General features: G+C 37.4%; 1 protein-coding gene across 2 annotated transcripts in view; it reads left to right on the forward strand.

The window, feature by feature from the left end:
• Positions 1-3,353: 3,353 nt before the first annotated feature.
• Positions 3,354-25,549, forward strand: part of LOC145993732 (uncharacterized) — a 56,212-nt gene continuing 34,016 nt past the window's right edge. For both annotated transcript variants that reach the window (XR_014442287.1, XM_083129477.1), the window contains exons 1-2: positions 3,354-3,630; positions 6,499-6,634. Coding sequence is in view for 1 of the 2 variants with exons in the window: in XM_083129477.1 (XP_082985603.1) it covers positions 6,559-6,634 (76 nt within the window). In the remaining variant the exon portion in view is untranslated. The remainder of the gene's footprint in view (positions 3,631-6,498; positions 6,635-25,549) is intronic.

The following is a 25,549-nucleotide window of genomic DNA, read 5'->3' on the forward strand; positions in this document are numbered from 1 at the left end:
CTCTGGAAGGTGGGAGAGGGTACGTTCTTGAATGAGAGAATGAGTCAATTACTGGCAATATTAACGAATCGTTTTATCTGCGGAACGTTCTAGAATATAATGAGGATATAAATACATGGATTCATTTTTTCTGTTGATCTGTACAAAGAATCGGTTAATGAGATTTCAGAGGTAAGTGTGACAATTCATACAGTCGATTGGTGATCAGATCAGTCAACGTCCTCTGGTTGCTTCATAAGATATAGTGATTCGAAAATGAAGACATTGACGACAGCAGAACTTCCGGGGCCTCAGCGTAGTGCTGGTTCGGTTCGAGGGCCGAAGAGATCAAGGCCTCTCTGCCTCTCTCTCTCTCTCTCTCTCTCTCTCTCGTGTGAATATTTCAGCAGTACCGGATATTGGAGTGGTTTATTAAAACAGAAATAAGCTGCATAGATCAACTGAAAATCAAAGTTTTGAGTGATGATTTAGTTTTGCCAGAAATAAATTTCGTATATGCAGTCCGAGAATTTCATGGTATAAAAAAATACTTTTGTTTAAGCCTACTGGGTTCGAAACACATTCAAACACTTAACTATCGTAAAGAGACAGCCGAAAATTTTATGAATGTCGAGAAGAGAAAGTAAGATGTTCCATATGTAGACATTTTAGGTGAAAATTGCAGGCTCTACCAGGACCCAAATCAGGGCTCTACCAACTGAGCCACCTAGCCATCCTTGACTTCAACCGATTTTTCGTTAAAATGTCTACATAGTACATGTCCTGTGTATATCAAATCGTAAGGTGTTGCCTGTATAGTGAACAAGCACAGAAAATATAGGAGAGAGAAGAAAACTGAGGAGCATTCCCACCGGTTGAGAAGAATTTTTTTCTGTGGTACAAGAGCTACTACTTCGAGGTGACAATGACAGTGGTCTAATAAGGGAGATTTCACACCATGTCGCCTGAAGATTAAGTTTGTGCGGCCTTTTGTGTCGCTACGGTGTGAAACGTTGCTGTTGATTGGCTCATTCCAATCGACATGTATCGCCTGTCCCTTCGGTCTGAAACCTTCCTAAGTCTTGAAACTCCAAGTCACAAGAATGGAAAGTTAGGGCCTTGTTAAGGTTAGGCGTGAAGGCAGGCAGACGACAGCACCCTAAAGGATCATATCCAAACCAGCAGGAAGAACGCATCTTAATTCAATCTCCAATACAGAATGATAAAAACTTCTGGTGAGTTGATTTTAAAAAATGTGTCCGAGATAGAGAGAAGCGTGCCCAGGATTTTCGGAAGGCAGAGGGGTTACGCATACTATTTTTGGTGGTCAGTTCTGATTTTGCCATTTTTTTTCCTGTCTTTTACGTTCCTCTTTTTTTTTTTTTTTTAAAAAAAAGGAATTCTGGGTCAAATGGGGTTATGACCTCACCAACCCTCCCTTGGGCACGTCACTGGAGGTAAATGAGTAAGCATTTTATCATACTGGGAGACGAAACATTAGATGTGTTGGGAACGGAAGGGTTGTTTCGTGATCCACCTGTATTCGAGAAGACTTCCTTTATTTCGTGCTTGTGAGTGCTAAGCCTGAATCTGAACAATTTGGTGGGTTTCGGCTTTTATAAGAGCTGCAAACATGGGACGACAAGACACGTTAGTCGTGTTCAGGCTGCATCCAGTTCGCAGCCCGCAATTTGAATGTCGCTTTGTCGAGTGGATTGTCCATCCCGTGCATGTGTAACAGCTTCGTAAAAACACTCAAAGACACTATAGATGTTTTTATGTCTGATGAGATGAAATGGACAAACACACATACTGAGATGGTTCCGGCACACAATGTTAATGCATGGAAACAGAGGAGTCGAGTGGTAAAAAATGTTCCGATTTCACGTTCTGATTAAAATGACAGCCTTACAGTGGCGACGATTTAAGGGATAGTTGCTCCACATTTTTTATCTTCTTGCCTCAACATTATGGCCTCTTAATGTTAAGCCTTGTCTACCAAGAGAAAGTAAACTTTCCTTGCAACGCCCTCCGCACCCCCACCCCCCATTTTTGAACCCTATTGATACCACTGGTCTTGAACATACAATTGTGAGGTTCTTACTATACCCCTTAAAAAATGGTGTTGAGCCCCCCCCGAAAGGAATTCCTGGATACGTGCCTGGTGCTGCATGCCGGAGGTAAAGAAGGTTTGGTACCAAATTGTTTATTTTTATCAGCCAAAAACATCGGTGACGCAAAGGCTGACAGCCATGACGATATGAATTCGGCGATTTTCGAAAAGTGGTTCCAAGACTGTTTATTGGAAAACCTCCCAAAAGACAGGAAATGTGTTATTGTTTTTGATAACGCAAGCTACCATTCCCGGTTAAAAGTAAAAATCCCAACAATGTCCACAACGCGAGCAGATTTTATATCGTTCATGAATAAGAACAATATAAACGTCCCAAACCCGACACCCACAAAAGCCGTACTACTGGGATTGATAAAAGAAGCTAACGTGGAGAAAAAAATTGTGATCGATGAGCTCGCTGCATCCCAAGGACACGTTGTTCTTAGACTTCCGCCTTATCATTGCGTTTTCAATCCTATTGAACTAGTATGGGCGCGAATCAAGACATTGGTGCGGAAACGTAATGTGACCCCTACATTAAGTGCCAGTGTGTGCCAAGCACTAAGAGAAAGTGTAGAGTCAGTTGACGAAGTATATTGGACATCATGTGTAAAACATGTCGTGAAAAAGGAAACAGAATATTTTCGACATGACAATGACAATGATGATGGCCAGTTTATTATAAATGTGGACGACAGTGACAGTGACAACAGTGAGGAGAACTAGAGGTAGGTGACAGTTTCCATAAAATATAAATAATAATGCTTTATTAGGCTTTGCACTTTTCTCCTTTCAGGTAAGGCGTCTAACTGCCACGCTTGAGACCCGTGTTCGATCCGGGGTGAGTGATATAATGTCAGAAGTTTTCCAGCCTGGGGGAGATAAAGGCGCCCGAAGCGTGGTGGTGATCACATAACCTCTAAAATTGCTTAGATCGAGAATATGTGGGGCCCTAACCCACCCACCCCCAGTCCCCTAAATGTGCCTTCATGGCACAGTGTTATATGCACGGGGAACTTTACCATTAACTTATACATTTCTCCTACAAGTTGATTTTTCACTTCAGAGAATATTCGTGTTGGATGTCTAAACACTGCAGGAATAAGCGACAACAGCGCTTTTCAGAAAAACAGGTGGTGGGTCGAAACCAGATACGGTTCCGGTCGGCTTCCTCTGGGGTTGGGTCAAAGATGCCGAACTGCTACTACGTTCAGGACTTGGGGTATACCATACAAGCGGTGAGGGGCATGAAGAAGAAGAATCAAGGGGTCCCGGGTTGGATACCCGGTAGAGGCACAAGTGGTTCGGAACCTACTTTAAACTGTAGGTCCAGTCCCGATTAGCCTTGACTTAAAAGCAACATATCATTATTTCCAAAGTAAACTGAATTATGTATTTGATTGTGACGCATATTTTATAGTAACTATATGTCATTGACGTTTGAAATGAAGTGTTCCTTTCTATATATCTGGTAGAAATTTGATTCGATCGTATCAAGTTGCTCGAATTGGACAGCCACCACTTGTAGAAAACCGAAAGTAAGTTTTATATTAATGTTATCACATTTAAATTAATGTTTTAACTGCATGTGATTCATGGTAATTATTCGTTCTTTTTTGCTTGTGTACACATGGAACTTGATTAAGTAGGTTGTGCAAGTGACCACACTCATAAGATGCTGCTGTATGAAGTATTCTTTCGCATGGCAAATTATGTGTACACAAGCAGAAGTAGTGAAGAATGAAGTATAATGTGATATTAGTAAGGTAACCAAACCTAACAATACTAACCTGCTTAAAGTGTGTAAATAGTAAGACAGTAAACGCGTAGAAGCATAATTGTAATGCTAAGATCATCAAACATGACCCACCTAACCTCTTCACATAAACATTTAGAAGTGAAACGGACAATGCACAAAAAAGAAAAAGGTAAGAATTGACAATATAGAGAAAGTCTGAAATTCACTTCCTACTTCTTATGCACTCCTGGTGACGTATCTGGAGTTACGATTTGAGGGTCGCATGTTAAAATTGTACATTTTGATGAAACATTGTTCGTTAGCCCCAAAAATCATCGATGGGTAGCCCCACAAACCATTGACGTTAGCCCCCAAAACCATCCACTGGTAGCCCCACAAACCATTGATGTTAGCCCCAAACACCATCCACGGGTAGCCCCACAAATCATTCACATGAGGTTAAGTTAGGCCTGTTAGGTTAGGTTCCATTAGCACTCATTTCACCCCTAAATTCATCGAAAAAATAGGGTTCGTACTAAAATTGAACATCATAAATCATTTTCTTCTAAAACAACGGCGTGGTTGGAAACAATGACAGATTACATTTTCGTTCATAAAACTAAGCATATACATCTATATATATAAAAAAGATCAATCGGCTTTTTTTTTCAAATTTCCAGACGTGACCCCTGGTTTTTTACAACAGATTTGTGATTAGGAGGCCACAATAAGTTAGTATTCCAAAAATTAACAAAATTGGAGACTTACTCTATATTGTCAATTCGATCCAAAAAACATGAGAAATGAGAAAACTTGTTTATATGTACTTGTATGGAATTCATTCAATTCACGTAGAAAATGCATGTTCACCCTGATGCTGTTGGAATTACACAATTCAAACCTGGGTCAAAATAGAATATATAGCCTATTGTAATTCTGTCAGTTAGGCATTTTATTGGGTAAAACTTCGATAGCATCCCAACGGATTTCTGAATTTTTACACAAGAAACTACTTACTGAAATGAGTTTCTGTAGCATTTAGAAGTTCTTGTTGGTATTTTCTTTCATCGAGAAAAACTGATGTTGTCCGTATATGCTAAATTGAACGAAATGAGTGCTAATGGAACCTTACCTAACAGGCCTAACCTAACCTCATAGGCATACCTCGTCCCCGTGATGGTTCGTGGGGCTAATGTCAATGGTTTAATAATTACTCTTTATCTCAAAAATTGAACTTTTTTTCATGAAAAAAGCAAAATAGCACCTTGAAGAATCTTTCGCAATGCAGAATAGGTAAGTACGAATGTTAAAAATGACTAAATAAACGAGTGAGAGGTGTTGGGATGCTATCGAAGTTTTAGCTTTTATTGTTTGTAGATTATTGATTACTAGTTAGTGGAAGCTGGTGATTCATAATTACAAATTATGTACTTTTTGTGGAAAGCGATATTTATTATTTATGTGCAAGTCAGTTACAGTAAACATTATAATGTGCTAGAAATTGGTACAATTGCATGCTAATAATATTTAAGTTTCTAACAACATGAATAAAGCAGTGAGTAGCTATTACATGCACAAATTTTTGTAGGCCAGTAGTGTTTCACATATACTTATACCCCTTTTTTTGTTCATGAAGCGGTAAGCAATATTCCGTGTGGTGGTGTTTTAGATTGTCGTGTTGGATGCATTATTTACTTGCACAAAGAATTTGGGCTGTGGTGTTTCAGTCTAGAGTAACAAGAACTAATTTACTTCACCTTAACAAACAGATCTCCCCGAGCAAAAAACAAAAGAAAACTTCCATAAAGAACACAAGGGGCATTCCAGCTTTACATGTATGACCATGGACGTCTGCAGATATTTTTCCAGGGAGGGGCAAGGAAGGTATTTTTTTCCGGAGGGGGGCAAACAAGGCACATTTTCTCCAACAAAGTGTTGTTCCCAAAAGAAAATTGCTTAAATTTGAATTTATGATGTTCATGCAATAATTAACACATATTATTGTGGCTAAAATGAAATTATATGTGTGAAATACATAATTTTTGGTTGACTTTCATTTTCCAGGGGGGACCATGCCCCCCCCCCTTTCCAGACGCTCATGTGTGTGACATTTTACACACAAAATGTAAGCTTCTAGACATGAGATTTGATAAGAATGTTCATAATGAATTGATGCTAATAATTTTTGTTGGTGAAATGTGTAAATTATACATATTCAGAAACATTTAAACCTTAATGCAATTAAAGACAAAAAAAAAATTATATTCATTTTGTTATTTACATGGAGTAGGACAATTTTTGTGGAATTTTTTAGCAGGGTACAAAGGGCCAAGGGTACCAAACTTTTTGAATGTAGTTTTTTATGTTTTTGTCATGCCTGTTATCATTGTATTGTTCGATGTTACATCTGCTCACCACATCGGTGTTTTGTGTGTGTGTGTGCTAACTCACCACTACCGCCTGGTTATCTATCTGTGCTTTTCTCTCCTTCCCCATCCAAGTTAGACATGTGCATGTATGTGTCCTAGTCAACAGTGTGTGGATTTGATTTTTGATTAGAAACCAGTTTACAGAGTTAGTATTTTATTGTTAGTTTGAGTACAACCCAGGTACAAGTGACCTGGAAGAATATAATACATGGCCTAAAAAAAGTTGTGTACTTCCACAGCAACAGGATCTCCAGCGAAAGCATACCATGGGAGTGGAATCACACAGCAGCCTGTAGAAGATGAAGTTGCACACAGAAGACAAAAGTGGGAGAGACCTGGAGAGGCAAGCAGATGCTACAACAGGAATTATATCAGGTAAGCCATCTTTACTGCATGTTATTAACTAGAAATTGGTGATGTGAAGGGGCCACTCTCTCGTATATCCTATCCAGGTCATCCCACTGACCTGGATATGTTAGGGAATATGAAATTTTGTGGACAGTGTGGAATCCAACCACTTTCCTCTCGTGGGATTAGCTACTCTGTTACATATGTTATAATTCAACACAGATAGAAACAGCAGATGCAAAAAGTCAGGTGAATTGTATGTTTGATCAGTAGCTCAGGTGGTAGAGCAATGGCACAGAATGCCAGTGAACCAGATTCTAGTCCTAGTCAAGCCTGCATTTTTCACTAAATTTCTAAAATATGGTTCTACAGGTTTTCATTAAGTTTACTTTTAGCTTCACAAGCCAAAATTTATTTTTCCTAATCCCTGAAAACTCGATGGGATTTCCAAATAAGAATACATACTGCAGATGAATTTTAACAGTTTATTGAAAATCCTATGGCCAAACACAATTAAGATATTTGTTATTTTCAGGAGGTTATCCATCACCATTAACGTTTTTATTGGTATCGAAAGACTTTAGGTAAGATTGATTTATTCACATCTGGATATCGGTAGAGTTGGAAGTAGTCGGAAAAAAACTGGAGTTTTTTCTGTGGCTTTTTTGATTGGGCTTTTTTCGGCTCTTTTCACCAAAGTATTCAAATCAATGCGAATACATAACTTGACTTCATTTTTCTTGTTCCACAGATTTTATTTATCTCTACTGTAAAAGACACTCATATCTAAAATTAAAATACAACTTTCGACATGGAATTCACAGCTAGACATAAGCAGTAGTTACAAAAATGCGAGCTTGTTTGAATAGATCATTTTGTCCAAGTGTTACTTTAATATTTCAGTAGGTTTATTATATATATCTACATAGTATATACACACCCACATTAACTTAGTGTAGTCTTGTATATATTTTGTAAATAGAATCGAATAGTATACTAACATAATTTTCAATGTTTGAATTTGGCATAGGAACTTATAACACCATTAAGCCTTGTTTCCATGATTATGAAAAAATATAAATATGCTGACCAAGGCAGTAATTTATTTTATTAAAAACATAAACTAAACGTAACGTTTCAACCTTCTAGCAAGGTCTTCATCAGACTCTGTATCAAGTACAAAAGTAACAAGATACACAAAAAGGGCATTATATATACACAAACTTTACTCCCTCCAGACTATTAGAAAGTTGTTAGGAACTTTCTAGCAGGTGGCTTTCACTTTCCAACTGTACTTTCACCTAAAAGGCTAAACATAATTACTTTCATATAGAATGTGAAGAGATATTCATATTGAATATCTCACGCTCTTTTTTCTTCATTTTTCTCCCTTCTCCTCTCCTCTTTCTCTCTTGTCCTTTCCACTCTTTCTAACACTTTCTTCCATTCTTTGTTTAACTTCAGTCCCCCATTCAAGTCAATCGGGGACTTTTGTTTTTTAAAAAAATAGAAGAACAAATTTCAAAGTGTGGTAACTGGATTTATTTTTCCACATAACCTCCTGCTACAGTTATACACTTATCCCAGCATCTAACTAATGCCTGGAATGCTTCAGCATAGAAAGATTTATCATTACGGCGGCACCATTGTAGGACAGCATTCTTCACTTCATCATCAGTGTTGAAATGTTTTCCTCCAAGGAATTCCTTCAGGGGTCCAAACAGGTGAAAATCACTTGGCGCTAAGTCAGGACTATAGGGGGTGTGTGGTAATATCTCCCAGCCGATTTCCTGGAATGTTTGGAATGTGCATTGAGCTATATGCGGTCGTGCATTGTCTTGCAAAAAGAGAACACCATTTGTGATGAAACCCGGACGTTTCTTCCGTAAACTCTTATGCACATCATGCAGAACACGGCAGTAATACTCACTGTTGATAGTGACACCATGGGGTAAAAAATCAACGTGAATAATCCCCTGTTTATCCCAAAAGACATTTGCCATCACTTTACCAGCAGACGCAACTGTTCGAAATTTCTTGGGAGGTGGTGATTCCATATGCTTCCACTGCATCGGTGCACTTTTGGATTCTGGAGTGAAATGGCAAACCCATGTTTCGTCACATGTCATGACGCGATTCAACTCTGCAGACTTCAGCTCTTCTGTGTCTGTCAAAAGCGGACAGCTGCTTTGGGACCCACCGTGCAAGGAAAATGAAAGTCAACCAAAAATTATGTATTTCACACATATAATTTCATTTTAGCCACAATAATATGTGTTAATTATTGAACGAACATCATAAATTCAAATTTAAGGGCCTCCCCGATGGCGCCGTGGTTGCGTCACTGCCTTGTAATCAAGGGGTCCTGGGTTCGATACCCGGTGGAGGCACAAGTGGTTCGGATCCCACTTTAAAATGTAGGTCCAGTCCCAATTAGCCTTACTGTGCATAAAGTGGACTTAAAACCACAAATCGATCAATCAATTCAAATTTGAACAATGTTTTTTTAGGGAACAACACTATTTTTGTAGAAAATGTGCCTTGTTTGTCTCCCCTGGAAAAAAATACCTTCCTTGCCCCTCCCTGGAAAAATTCCTGCGGACGTCCATGCAGTCAAATCCTGCCAGAGTAATGTTTTTAAACATATGCTGACTCTTGTTGAAATCTTTACAGCGTATTTCTATTTTTTTTAAAAAAAATAATTCCCCCCTTAAATATAGTGCTATCCATTTACTTCTTGGGTCATTCCACATCATATCAATGCAAAAAATGAGATTTTTGTCACCTACCATCTCAGATTTCAATGCATCTTGGTGCATCGTTATTGTTGAAACAAACCTCCAGAATTTTTATTTTATTATACAACACAACATTCGAACACTTTGAAATGTCATTATATCTGGGTTGTCTGTCACTTTTGAGTCCCCTCAGCATAAAATACCTTTGCTTATATTTAATTTTTTTTCTCCTTAACCAATGATCAAATCTCTTTGAAATTTTACACCAAGATCAATGAAATAACAAGGATTTCAGAAAAAAATATCAGCAGTCAAAGGATTTTGTAAAAGCCTTAAAAAATATTAGTAATGCACTTGTAGCCTAATTTTTGTCGTGGAAAGACTAGGTTATGAAAACCTGAATTTTCAGCATGTGAGCATGATGGAACCAAAAGTTGAATATCAGTTTTGGCCCTAAATTTCCATAAATTTCCAATATATTAGAGATAATGGAAAAAGGCACAGTTTATAAAATGTACTGACAATCATGTTCTTACCCCAGCTTTCTATCATATTTCTTTACTGAGTTGCCATAATTATCGCAACTGTTTGCAAAGGCCAAAAATGCTGCAAGTCATGAGACAAAAATGGCTGCTATTTCCAAACGAAGTCAAGTTTTAGAAAAATAATGCCTGTATTGAACTACTCTTGCATAGGGTTTAAACCCACACACAAAAGAGAATGAACATTTTTAAAAATGGTTTAGTGACCACTGCTGGATAGTTTGCATCAGTTTGAGTAGAGTGAAAAAAAAAATCCGGGGGTTTCTTTCAATCATAAGGGAAGGTGTACACCAAATTTCATCAAACACCCATGGAGGGTGACATGACCACGTTGAAAAGACATGGACTGACCCTCTTGCAAGAGATTTTTTGCTTAGGTAAGTTTACAAATGTTGAAATCTTGGCGAGATATTTTTTTCTATATTTTTTTCAGTTTCCCTGTCACGTTAAGTGTCACAGGCTCAAAACCTGCCACAGTATTTTTTTTATATCATGAAGTGACACACGTTGAAATTCTGATATCTGGTATCATCATTTTAAAGCTCTTGAGAGAGATATCAAATGTTCAAATAATGTCAAGATAGTTTTTATCCTTTTTTTGTTAATATAAGCATCACGGATTGAAATCCTGTTCGAGTTTTTTTTAAATTTATTTATTTATTTACATAAGTTGATATTTGTTGAAATGCTGCCCATGTATTTTTGTATCCTTTTCTGTGTTACGTGTCACGGATTCAAATCCTACCACATTTTTTTCACAAGTTGAAATAATGGATAATATCATGTTTCCCATCTTTTTAAAAGCCAATAAGAAAGATACGACGTGTTGAATTCTTGAAAGTGACTTTCACGATTTTTAAAAATTTCAAGAGTTATCACTAGAACCCGGATCTTTAGGTACAAACTTTTGACTGTTGGGTACAAATAAACAAAATATTTTCATGTTTAGGTGGGGAAAAATCAAGAAAACCTTGAGTACATTCATGTGTATCATACAATTTTTCATTTTAAACAATACAAAGAAAGTATTGTGAGAAATGAAGATATAGATATACCATTCTATGTGAATTCAAAGCTTAATCTTTTATAGGCCAAGGAGTGTTTGTATGTGGAGAATGACATCTCCACGTCAACAGATACCAAGGAGGAAGGGGGAGGCGGGGGCAAACTTCAGAAAAATCCTGTCCTCTAATTATATTCCGTCACCACTTACAACTCGTAATATGTCCGGAATTTTGGACAAACTCTGTTCCAATTTGGTTTCTGTGAAGATGCGCCACTGTTCAGAGGCTGGTAGTTCTGCTTCCTCCAGTTGCTTTATGGATGCACAAATTAGTTTAAAGGAATGAACACAAAACAACTCTTGCTGTAAAGAAGGATCGAGCACCAGTTCTTTCAATTTCCGATTTCTTCCAAAAGTTCCTTCAATTTACAGAACGTCCCATATAAACTTACATTCATTCATTCATCGTTTTCTGCCTAATAGGCAGGTTTTTCACTGCAATCTCCAGCTTTCGCTATTCTCTGCCTTATGCTTCGTAATAGCATACGACCCAGTTAATTTAATATCATCCATAAGCTGATATCTCTTTCTTCCACGGACTTTTCCTCCTTCAACCATTCCCTCTAAGGCATCCCTTAACAGGCAGTTTCTTCTTAGACAGTGTCCTAACCAGTTTCTTTTCCTCTTCTTGATGGTCTCCAGTATAGATCTTTTTTTCACCAACTCTTTTCAGTACGGCTTCGTTTCTTACCTTGTCCGTCCATTTTACATGCTCCATTTTTCGCCATGTCCACATTTCAAAAGCTTCGAGTCGTTTCTCTTAATTTCTTCTCAATGTCCAGGTTTCTGCACCATATAGTGCTACACTCCACACAAAACATTTCACTAATCTCTTACTTACACCTATGTCCATGGGTTCACAAAAAACATTTTTTCTTCTATTGAAAGCTTCTTTTGCTATTGCGATTCTCATTTTCACTTCTTGTTTGCAGCTCATGTCACTGCTTATAGTGCATCCTAGGTACTTGAAGCTATCCACTTGCTGGATTCTTTCACTGTTTGCTCTCACATTAATATTCCTTGGTTTCCATCCTATAACCATTGCCTTTGTCTTCTTTACATTAATCTTCATCCCATACTGTTCACAGCTGCTGTTTAACTCGTCTAACATACTGTTTATGGTTATTTCATCCTCAGCGAATAATACCATGTCATCAGCAAATCTTATGCAGTTTATTCTTCTTCCTCCCAATTTGACACCTCCTGTGCCCTGGAAACAATTTTTCACTGTATCTTCTAAATATATATTAAACAAAGTAGGTGATAGGCATCATCCTTGCCGTACTCCTCTTCCAATTTCACAGCCTTCTGTCATCTCGTCTCCTGTTCTCACTTTAAGTTGTTGATTCATGTATAAGTTGCTTAGAAGTCTTCTCTCTTTCCAATCTACACCAATTTTCTTCAGAATTTCTGAAAGTTTAACCCAATTCACTCTATCAAAGGCTTTCTCTATGTCTACAAATACTACAAACACCTCCTTTCCTTTCTCTAAATATCTTTCCCCAATGGTCCTCAGTAAACCAATTGCATCCCTTGTACCTCTTCCTTTCCTGAAACCAAACTGTTCTTCCTCTAACTCGCCACTGACCTTCGAGTATAGGCGTCTGTTCAGAATTCTTAGAAGAATTTTTGACGAGTGAGATATCAAGCTGATTGTCCTGTACTCAGAACATTTTCTGGCATTGCTTTTCTTCTGCAGAGGTACCAAACCAGTCTTCATGAAATCTTGTGGCCAATCCCCCTTCTCTTAGATTTCATTGCATAAGTGCAGTATTTCTCTTTTTCCATCTCCCAGGCATTTGATAAGTTCAACAGGAATTTCATCAGTGCCCGTTGCTTTCCCATTCCTTATTTCTTTGAGTGCTTGCTCAAATTCTTCATTCAGGATATAGTATCCTTTCTCATCATCAGGCACGTCGTCTTCATTTTCTACATTCAGACTATCTGGGCGATTCTCTTTCTGGTAGAGCTCTTCAACGTACTTTCCCCACACATTCGATATTCCTTTTTTGTCTGTGATTTCACATCCACCCCTGTCTTCTATCATCCACATTGTTTTCCATTTCTTCTTTTGGAAGACAAAGCAGTTTACTTCACGATACATCAAGTCATACCTTCCCCTTTTTTCCAGTTCTTCAATTTCTTCACATTTTTGTTTCATCCATTGTTCTTTTGCCCTGTCAGTTTCTCTTAGCTGGTTGTTCAGTATCCTGTAATTATTTCTTCCCTCTTCTGTATTTACATTCTTCCATTTTCTCCGTTCCTCCATTTTTTCCAGCATACTTTCAGTAATCCATGGTTTCTTTGCACTTTTCCTTTCCCTGTAGCCTATTGTTTCATCCACTGCCTTCTGTAAGCAGCTTTTTATTCCATCCCACATCTCATCCTTATTGTTACAACTAGCTTTAAACTTAGTATAGTTTCCTTGGAAATTTTCTGCAAATTTTTGTCTTTCTTCTTCTTCCCTTAGCTTCTCTAAGTGGGGGTTTCTTGCTCACCTGATTTTGTGTTATCTTCTTAAATCTAAGATTGATTTCTCCTATTAGCAAGATGTGGTCTGAATTAATGTCAGCTCCTGGCAATGTCTTCTCATTTTTCAAACAATTTCGAAATCTTTCTTGTACCAGTATGTAATCTACCTGGTATCTTTTGCAATCTCTTGGACATATCCAGGTGTACCTCCTTCTCTTATGTTGTTGGAACAGTGTGTTTCCAACAATTAGGGAGTTTCTTTTACAGAAATTTACCAGGCTTTCTCCTCTCTCATTTCTCTCACTTAATCCATATCTTCTTACTGTACTTCCATCCTGCCTTTCTCCTACTACAGCATTCCAATCACCCATTACGATAATGCATGATCCACTTTCTCTCTTTTTCCATCAAGTCTTCTATCTTCTCATAGTTTTCCTCCACTTCTTCTTCTGACAACCCACTATGTGGCATATACACTTTAATTAACGCTAAGTCTTTTTTCTTTACTTGAAGTTTCACCATTATAATTCTGTCATCCACATAACGCACTGCTATAACTTTATGTCTCACACTATTCCCACACCACGGTTTCCTTGTTGATCGCCTCCAGAATAAAACATCTTGAACTCATCATTTTTACTTTAATTTGCTTAATGCAACCATAGGTGCAAAATAGGTGCAAAATTTAATTTTAGGTGCAGAGGTGTGTTTTAGGTTCAAATTACGGGGAATACCATGGAATGGGTCTATATGGCGATGTGTAAGATTTGAGATTCTATATATGAAAGCACCCAACATTATTTTTTGTAGGTCCAGACTCTAGTTATCACATGTTGAAATCACAGCAAGGTACTTTTTTATCCTTTTTCGTCTGTTCTGTTAAGTGCCGTTGGTTCAGATCGTGACATAGTAATTTTTGTTTCTTTTTACGTAAGGTGTCATGTGTTGAAATCCTGACAATTTGTTTTTAATCTTGATTAGCTTTATGTTATGTCAATATATTCTTTATCCTTTTTCCATGTTACATTAAGTGCCATAGTGCCATGGGTTCAAATCCTGCCAACTTATATATTACTAAGAGTGACATCTGTTGAAATTCTGGTATTATGTTACCCCTTTTCCTGTTATGTTTAGTGTCACAAATCCCTAAGCAGAGCATTTTTTTTTTTCACAGAGGTTGAAATATGAACACGCATACTTCTTTTTTTTTTCTAATCCACGCGGTTGTCCTAAAGTTCGTGCCATCTGTTGTCATTCATATAAGCTACTTCCGGGTTCGATACCCGTTGGAGGCACATAGTGGTTCGGATCCCACTTCAAACTGTAGGGCCAGTCCCAATTAGCCTTATTGTGCATACATTGGACTTAAAACACCAAATCAATCAAATCAAATCATATAAGCTAAGATTTGGATCTGTCGCACAATTTTACCTTTACAAAAATGTTCAACATTTTGTTTATTGACAGCTGCGGTAGTCCAGTCGTAGGCTGTCTGACACGAAGAGACCCGGGTTCATTTCCCGGTGTGGATGTTTTTCAGGTGGGACTTTTCCCGGCGGCTCTGGTGTTCGCCTAGCCTCCAATAAATGAGCATCTGGAGGCAACCCCGGGGAGAGGTTAAAGCGGCCGGGGCGTGGTGCTGATTACGTCACCTCTACAAATTACCGCGGTTGTGATTATGTGAGGGTCCCACCTCTACATACTGCTACCTACATTTGGTGCAAAGGTACATAAACCTTAATCTTAAAACTCAGCTAGCTTATCTACAGGGTAGGGTTCTTTGTAGACAACGAAACCAGACAGGATGCCTTCCAATGGAGACGTTTAAACGAATATATTATTTAAACACAGGATACATGGAGTAAGAATTTTACATGATAAGCTACATTCTTCTATAATTTTCTCGTTACAGTCAATTTTCATCTCAATATTCTTTTTATTATTTATTTTCTTTATTTGGATATTCTTCTATATGTATTTCCTTCGTAGTGGGCAGATCTGGATCGGGACTTCCTTCTCAATGGGCGGTCTGGACTTCCCTCTTAATGGACGTTCTGGGTCGGGACTTCCTTCTTGATGGACGGCCTGGATCGGAACTTCCTTCTCAATGGACGGTCTGGATCTAGACTTCCTTCTTAATATGGAGGATATGGACTTCCTTCTCAATGGACGTTCTGGATCGGGACTTCCTTCTTATCTTCTTTGTAAACTTCCCTCTGGATTTTAATTTAGGTTTTGACTATTTAACGAATGCCTTTATCCTTTTCCAACTTTTTCCTCCAAGCTTTGGGAATAATACTAATATCCTCCCTTGGGGCTTCGATCGGAACGCGCCACCACTAACTAGGTACAACAGAGTGTATACTTGGTGCCGCCGATTGACATGCGCATCCAAGTAGGTGCTACAGTTAAACTGCGCAACCAAAAAGTGCTGTGGGGCGTCGATCGGAACGCGCTCGCCACTGATGTAAACAAAATTTCCGCTAAGGGAATGGTAAATCAATCATACAGATGCAATATCTGTTCAAAGACACAAACTTGTATCAGTGCTTTGACTTCCTTAATTTTCATATTAACTTACATGTGATCATTGATTTGATTTATAAGATATATATATATATTAATTTACTTCTTTCATATTTATTTTTTGTCTTCTTATAATATATTCTATTGTTTTTCATCTTTCCAATTTGCTTTGTTCTTATTTATAATTATTCATATATATTATGCCAATTCTTAACCTTGCACGCCTGGTGCTGCCATCTCTATTCGTCTTTGGCAAACTATTCACATTACTTGGTCCTATTGGGTACGTAACACAATATTCCCCCCGTTGGCCATAAAAAAAATTTCTCGTAATATATATATATAAATGCAGATACATTTTTTTTTCAAATTATATATGTACAAGTCTATTATTTCTTCTTGACGCTTTCTTTCTTCTCTTCTGTACAATTATATCTTCTAATGTTATCTAAATTCTCTCTCCTTTCTACATCTGTTTTTATGTGCTTTAGAAGAACTGTATTTCTAAAAGTACTTATCACTTCATATGGGCCTTCATATATGAAAAATAACTTTTTGATAGCTTTCTCTGCTTACATTGCTTTTCACTTTCACTGTGAAATTATATCTCCTGGCATGCAGCATTTTTCCTCATCTCTCGATTTATCTCTTCTTTCTGTTTTCGTTCCTAGATATCTTTTCACCGTTCCGGAAATATTCGTGACATCTTAAGTTATTTCTAGATACAAAATATAATTCTTCAATAGTTCATCTCCTGCAAGTCTGCTCGTCTGTTCTCTCCAAGATAGTCTTTGCCTGACGATGTCCTGCCAAAAAAGTAATTTTCATTTCACCCTTTTCTTCTTTCAGCAATCTCTCTTCAGATTATCAGTTAGCTCAGATTTTTCCGTTTCAAAGAACTCTCTCTCTTCTCTAAGTTGACCATCTAAGTGTTTTTATCAGCTACAATAATTCTTCACCTCAGCCTTGATTTCATATCAGCATGTATCTAGATATATTTATTTTCTGTAATTACAACCCATTCTCGGAATACAACCGATTCTTCTTTAACTTCTGGGATTACAACCCGTTTCATTTGCACTTTTCTAAATACACGATGACTTTTAGTCGTCTAAGCTTACAAAGAATTCATTTTACTGATACTATTCTTTCATATTGTCTTCTCCTTTTTCCTTGAGAGTTTTCTTCGTAATTAACTTCCTTCTATGCCTAACTGTTCTATCTTCTTCGTTCTTCTGTTCGTACAATTGAAAAGTTTACATCCATTTTCATATTACTTTCTTTGGCATCTCTTCTTTTACAGGTTTGATCTATCAGTCTCATTGTTCAATGGCGTGGTGACATAAATTAGCAGTTATCATTCTTTCTTAAGATATCACTTGCAGAATAGATTTTCCTCCAACGATGGCTATCATATAAATATCTTTTTACAGGAACTAACATTAAAGAACTAAAATTTTCTTCTTCCAAATAGATCATTAATATTTGCCCAAACTAATAATTCCACGAATTTTTCTTCTGGTGAACTGGAACTTTTCATACAACTTTAATAATTCTAGAAACACTTGCCAGTCTGTAAATCAAAACATCTCCTTCCTTTGCACTAGTCAGTCTTATTTGTTTCTTCCAATTCTTTCAAATACTCGCTGCTTGTCACTATCTTGTTTTCTTTTTCTCTTCCTCTTTTCTTCTCTTTCTTCTTTTTCCTATTCTTCTCAAGATCCTTCTTCCTCCTCTTCCAACTTTCTTCTAATAAAGAAATTACTTTCATTTCTCTCTTCTTCCAATCTAGTTTCTGCCAAGACTTCTTCTGTTCTAGATCTTCATCAAATGCATGCTCTCCTTGTCTTTTCCTTCTCGTCTTCTTCTTCCTTCTCTTTGGCGAAGTAGCATCAAAATCCATTTGATCTATGTCGACCCTTTTTAGCATTTTTTTAACTTTCTTCAGGTTCTTTTCTATTTTTAATTCCTTTATCTTCTTCTTCTTCCATGTCTTTAAGTGAATATATCTAAATATCATTTTACTTTTCTTGCTTCTTTGTTTACATCTTCTGCTAGGCTTATGCTTCTTTTCTTCCTTCGTCAGAGACTCAACACTGGAACTTTCTTCTTTCATCTTCATTTTGACATGGATCTCTTCATCATTACATTGACAATTAAATTTTTCATCCCTTTCTGTTCCTCTTTCTTCTTCTTCTATTTTCTTATCTGTCTCTTCTTTGTTTACTTCGCTTAACTTTATAGCATCTTCTTCTACCTTGCTGTCATGCTCGTCATTGGAACTTTCCTCCTTCATCTTCCAACTTCTATCTTCTATAAGGACCTTCGCTTCTTCTATCTTGTCTTCGTTTTCTTCTATTCTGGAAACATCTACTTCTGTCTTGCTTTCATTTTCTTCTGTTCTTGAAACAGCTAATTCTATATTGTTTTCGTTTTCATCTAATCTAGAAGATACTGCTTCTATTTGCGATTTATTTTCAACAATTTTTCTTTCCATAGCGTCGGTTCTGTGTATATTCTCCTCTCTAAGTTTTGAAAGTTCTTCCTCGATCGTCCTATTAATATCCACGCTTTTGTTTTCAATTAGCAATGTTGTTTCTTCTATCTTCTTTTCCAATGATCTTCTATTTTCTTCACATGTCTCGGTTATTTTCTCGTACATTTTCTTGCTTTCATTTCTTACTGCTTCTAATTTTCTACTATTTTCATCGAGCATTTCTTTCACTTCCTTGTTATTTTCTTCCATTCTCTGTGTTAACTTCCATTTGCATTGACATCTTCTGAAACAATTCTATTAAGTTTATTTCTTCTGTCTTCTTTTGTTTTTCTTTCAACTTTTCTTTCTTGCAGTTCTTACATATGTATCCTTCTTCCCTTTCGCTTATTGATATATATTTTTCCTTTCTTATTCCTTCGCACATCCAGTGTCTCATTTCCTTACATGTGGTACAAACAATAATTTCTTCTTTGTTTCCTTCCTCTCCGCAACAAATGAAAGTTTCCCTTTTTTCTCCGTGTTCCTTCATTGTAGCTTCTCCATTCTCATTTCCATCTTTATCCTTTTCCTCCATTTTCAATTATTCTTTCTCTCTTCGCTGTCTGGTTCCTAATTCTCTAGCCCCAAAAGTTGGTCGCCATTTATTTAATGCTCCCTACATTTGGTGCAAAGGTACATAAACCTTAATCTTAAAACTCAGCTAGCTTATCTACAGGGTAGGGTTCTTTGTAGACAACGAAACCAGACAGGATGCCTTCCAATGGAGACGTTTAAACGAATATATTATTTAAACACAGGATACATGGAGTAAGAATTTTACATGATAAGCTACATTCTTCTATAATTTTCTCGTTACAGTCAATTTTCATCTCAATATTCTTTTTATTATTTATTTTCTTTATTTGGATATTCTTCTATATGTATTTCCTTCGTAGTGGGCAGATCTGGATCGGGACTTCCTTCTCAATGGGCGGTCTGGACTTCCCTCTTAATGGACGTTCTGGGTCGGGACTTCCTTCTTGATGGACGGCCTGGATCGGAACTTCCTTCTCAATGGACGGTCTGGATCTAGACTTCCTTCTTAATATGGAGGATATGGACTTCCTTCTCAATGGACGTTCTGGATCGGGACTTCCTTCTTATCTTCTTTGTAAACTTCCCTCTGGATTTTAATTTAGGTTTTGACTATTTAACGAATGCCTTTATCCTTTTCCAACTTTTTCCTCCAAGCTTTGGGAATAATACTAATATCCTCCCTTGGGGCTTCGATCGGAACGCGCCACCACTAACTAGGTACAACAGAGTGTATACTTGGTGCCGCCGATTGACATGCGCATCCAAGTAGGTGCTACAGTTAAACTGCGCAACCAAAAAGTGCTGTGGGGCGTCGATCGGAACGCGCTCGCCACTGATGTAAACAAAATTTCCGCTAAGGGAATGGTAAATCAATCATACAGATGCAATATCTGTTCAAAGACACAAACTTGTATCAGTGCTTTGACTTCCTTAATTTTCATATTAACTTACATGTGATCATTGATTTGATTTATAAGATATATATATATATTAATTTACTTCTTTCATATTTATTTTTTGTCTTCTTATAATATATTCTATTGTTTTTCATCTTTCCAATTTGCTTTGTTCTTATTTATAATTATTCATATATATTATGCCAATTCTTAACCTTGCACGCCTGGTGCTGCCATCTCTATTCGTCTTTGGCAAACTATTCACATTACTTGGTCCTATTGGGTACGTAACAATACTTCACATGTGCCTTCACGGTATGTCGAAATGTGCAATGTGGTAGCTCCTGTGGGGGTCATAACCCCTTTCTTTTGGGCCAGTATTCCTAAAAAATGAAATTCAAAAGTAGGAAAAGATGGCAAAATTAGGGTTGACTGACTACAAAAAAACGTATACGTACCCCCCTTGCAACGCCCCACGTTGCGGGGTCACAAAACAATGCAACGTGCCACCACTCGTAAGTCCAGGGTATGGAGATTCGAATTGACAACACACCGCTCCTTGCTCCGGCTGGTCAGTTAGGAGCACCAGTTCTCACCCAGGGATCGGGATTAAGACGATCCGCCCTTCCTCCAGGAAGGTAACCGCCGAATTGCGACACGTGACAGTAAATAAAATTTCAAATACTTTATATTAAAAATATCCAAAATCTTTAATCACGAATCGCGCGCGTACATACTTATTCTCACAAGCCAAAAATATAATGTGTTGGGTCCTGCTCGCTTGTAGGCAGTGATGAGTAACTTATTTATCACGAAAGAATCCGCGCACCGCCTTCACCGTTAATAGCAAGACCTCAACTACTCACCTCAAGCGCGAGGCGCAGCATAACAGATTGTTCTAACTTACAATACAAACTCATAACAAGCCCGACCCTGTGGCCGAGTGGTTAGCACATCGCGCTGCGACGCCAAGGGTCCCGGGTTCGAAACCCGGTCGGGCTTGGTTGTTTGTGAATGTCCATTCATCAATTTCACCATTTCATCACTCATCCCCATCTTCGCAAATTAGCCAAGAGGCACAAAACGCGAAGTAAAATAAACTAAATCAATAAACAATAAACAATAAAAATATATCGCGTATTCAAATCATTTTGAGGTGGTGTTCTTCATTCTTGTTACCTTGAGTGTCATGGGTATAAATCTCGCAGAGTAGTTTTTAAAATGGACACATGTTCAAATCCTGTCATGATATTCCTGGCAGAGCCTTTCTCATTTTTTATTTTTATGTTAAAATATATCGCATGTTGAAATCCTGGCGAAGTATTACTTTATCCCTTTTCTCTGTCACTTTAAATGTCACGGGTTCAAATCCGACCAAGAATCAAAACTTTTTTTTCGCGTGACATGTTGTGAAATCCTGTAAAACTATTTATTTACGTAAAGTGAAATGTGTTCAAATCCTGGTAGCGTGTAGTGGTATTTTATAATGTTTTGAGAAAGATATCGCATGTTCAAATCCTGTCCAGAAATTTTCCCTTGTTACATTGCATGTTACGGGTTTAAATCCTGGTGAGGTAATGTTTTATCTTTTTTCTGTACATTAAGTGTACGTATTCAAATCCTGACAGTATAAGAAGTGGCACGAATTGAAATACTGCAGGATGTTTCTAATAGTTTTCACGCTCTTGAGAAAGATATCGAGTGTTCAAATCCTATCAGGATATTTTTTTCTTTGCATAAGTTGGAATTTGTTGAAATCCTGACCAGTAATATTCTTTTTTGTCCCTTTTAGCTATGCTTTTAGTGTCATGGGTTCCAATCCTGCCAGAGTAATTCCTATTTTTTTAAAAGTTAAACAGGCTTTCTGCCAATATATTTTTTTAAACCTTTTCCCCTGCAAATCGTGCGAAAGTGGTTTTTTTTTTCCGTATGCTTAATCGTATCAAATCCTGGCAATGTATACGTATTTTCCATCTTGAAAAACGTGAAATAACGTGAATTGTAGTTTCAGTGTTGCGAACACCTTGTAAAATTGTTACAAACCATTCCATATAAATAAGTTATTTACCAGAAAATGTAACTGAAACCATGTTTTTTACAAACGAAAGAAAAAAAAATTGCTTCACGGGCGGGATTCGATCGGTGAGCGAATGATTCCAGTGTCCGGAATCCCTTGACACAACAGACGTTCGAGTCCTTATTGCGTATCACGTGGTCAGTGAATTGTGCACTTTCGTTGATGTTTTCTTTCGACATGAGATTGTTGTGTTCAAAATAATTTGTAGCTGTTTTGTGAACCTACTTGTAAAATTATTACAAACCATTCACATAAATATTTACCAAAACATGTAACTGAAATAAATCATGCTCTTTATGAATGAAAGCGAGATATAGATAGAACGGTCATAAGAAAGAAAAAAAAATGTTACGAGGGTGGGATTCGATCGGTGCACATGCCGTGTGCGCAGACTGAGTGGCGAAGACTGTGCACGGTCCATCAACCCCTCCGGGGTATCATTATTTCCTGGGCTAGGGGGTCGATGGACCGTGTATGCGTCTTCCCAGTTTTGCATTTTTCTTTCTGTGCTTTTCTTTTTTTATAAGGGTCTGAAAGACTGAGTAAGTACTAAAATTAAATAAAAACTGAGTAAGTACTAAAATTAAATAAAAATATACTTGTTGCTTAAAACCATAATTAATAATTTCCGCCAAACTTATGGATAGGAGAGGATTATATTGGGATCGTATGGTTTTGAATGACAATACCTACTTATTCATAAAATATTAGCCAGGAACTTTTATTTTCGTCAACTGGATCTAACATATGTTTTTGTTATTCAATTTGTAATGTCAAATAGACAATTTCCTTGCCAGGCACTCGTTTTTTAAATTAATACATTAATTTTGTAATATACATTACGCTGGTGCTCAAAATCAAGTAACTAATGTGTTCTTTTTCCTCATATCCCAATCAAAATGCTACATAAAAACCTTTCAAATATTTCAATCAAAAGTAGTTCACAATTAGTTCAATTTGGAGGCGCATAGTGGTTCGGATCCCACTTTAAGCTGTAGGTCCAGTCCCGATTAGCCTTACTGTGCATAAAGTGGACTTACAAAAACACCAACTCATTCAATTAGTTCAATTGTCGATTCAAGTCATGAAGTGATGAAATAATATTATTTGTGCAAGATTAAATTTACTAGAGCGTGAAAATGTTATTGGACATGATTGAAATTTGCCACTTACGTGGGTATAATACACTGTCTACCAAAAAGTAATTGGGCACCTATGATGGTGGTTAATTTAGTATCTAATTTGAATCATTTAGTATCATTTAGTGGGATCACTGGTGGTTGTTCGTGGCACAATGAACTCACAGGCATACTGTACAATACTAGACAATGAAATGCTCCCAGCCTTGTGGCGTTTTTATGGAATGGACCCCTGTTACTTCCAGGATGACAATGTTAGGTGGCATGTTTCGGAGGCTACTATGCAGTGGTATGCCGACAACAATGTTCACCGATTGGTCTGGCTTGCACAGAGTCCTTATCTCAATCCCATAGAACACCTTTGGGAGGCATTGGACTGGCGGGTGAGGTCTCGGAAGATGCGGCCAAATTCCATTGTCCAACTGAGTGAGATCTTGCAAGAGGAATGGCGACACATTCCAATGGACGTCCTCCACAAACTAGTCGAGAGCATGCCTGACAGAGTGGCTGCTGTTATAGCAGCAAGAGGTGTCTCCACGAGGTTCTAACAGGGTTTGCACCACCAGACAACCATTTTGTACATGTGCCCAATTACTTTTTGGTAGATAGTGTAGTTTGATATTGAACACGTCGAGTAAACATTGCCATTGTGGGATATTGGGAATGTGAAGAAACACCAATTTAGAAACTTTCATTAGCGTCCATTATTTTGATAATATACGACACCTGTATACTTGCGGCTAAGAAAGAAAAGTCTGATTTGTTGAGAGCTACGAAAAGAAATGTTGATTGACTCCTCTCTAATGTAATGTAACATCTCGTGCTTTGTAAACCCAAAGTGTCAGTATTAATATCCGAGACAACTATTTCTCTCTTCTGAACATTAGTTCGAAAATTGATCGGACCCACTGTGCATTTAGTCTCAAAGCGTGTAGTACGAACATAAACAAATCAATTTGTTAATTTGAGTGGGCCTTGTTCAGAGGCGCAACCACAATTTTTTGTCTGGAGGGGGAAGTACCAGGATAAACGTACCAAAATAATAATAATAACACAGATAAATATATCTGTGATAATAACAACAACAACAACATTAATAATGGCATTATTATTACTAGCGGTAGTAGTATCAAAGACATTATTATCCTCATAAATTACGCAAAAAGGGGGGGTGGTAGAAGTCTTTGCTAAAGCATTTGTTTGGAACAAACTATTTGAAATATTTTTCAACACCGCCAATTTCACATTAGCTAATAATGGAAAACAAGCACACAAACTGTATTTTTGAATGGCAGATAATGAATGATAAATGCATTCTGAAGTTGTATACAAAAAGAACTAACTTTCATGTACAACATAAGTTTTACTCAAATGCAACATACTAACACTAAATTGTGTACGTATTCAGAGTTTATTCAATACATCTTCGCGAGCAGTAATATGTTTAGATCCAAGTTTTGCAATTGAAAACAATATTTATTTAATAGGGAGCAAATTGCTTCCCTGGGCACCATAGCATTCTCTCTTTTAGAACATTTTTTTCATGTAGATCATCGGCTGAAGCCACCCCCCCCCCCCCCAGCTATGGCTCTAAACTTAAAGAGAATCAGAAAAGAAGGCATTGCAAGCGAAGCGAGCAAGAGAATTTTACGAAATATATTTTTATTTGCATACAATTTGAAATCGAAGGGGGTAATTGCTCCCCTGCAGGTGCCCTTGGCCGTCAATGTTTGCCGCCCCTAGAATTGACTTCCGTTGGGGGAAATGCCCCTCTGTGATTACGCCACTTCGCTTGTTACTTCTGATTGTAAGGATCCCATCGACTTTTGTAATTTTACTATTTCATTAGGGCTGAAAACTATCCAAAAATGTTTTGTTGCGTGAAAAAAGTATTGACACTGCTCTAAGAAAAAAAAATCTTCCGTCGCCAGGATTCGATCGTTGACTTCGTTTTCAAATGTAGAGTCCCTGGATGTATGACTGTGACGTCAGTCATCATCGAGGGGGACTACTATTACACGTATGTTACAGTTCAGAGTGTAAATTTGTTAGTGGCCGAACTAACGCTCATTGTTAATGTTGATGTTTGCTGTCGCAGGGTTTTCAATATTTTTTTAGTGAAAAGATATATGCGTCTATATCAAGCAAGTTGAGGAGCAGAATATATTTGAGTTCAGTTACTGGTTTCGTTTTTCATTTTTGAGAATTCGAGCCCCAATATTTCTAAAATCATTTAGAAAATCTATATTTACTGAGTGAGAGGGTGCCTGTTAAAAAAAATTGACTTTGTTATTCATAATATCAAGTAATATAGTCATAAATAGGCAAATTGACGTTATTAGTTAACGAGTAAACATGACGTACTTGAAGGATCGGAAACTGCACTGCACGTTCACCGATCAAATCCCAACCTTCG

The sequence above is a fragment of the Lepisma saccharinum genome, chromosome 10 (assembly GCF_977018435.1).
Source record: "Lepisma saccharinum chromosome 10, izLepSacc3.1, whole genome shotgun sequence".
Taxonomy (NCBI): Eukaryota; Metazoa; Arthropoda; class Insecta; order Zygentoma; family Lepismatidae; genus Lepisma; species Lepisma saccharinum.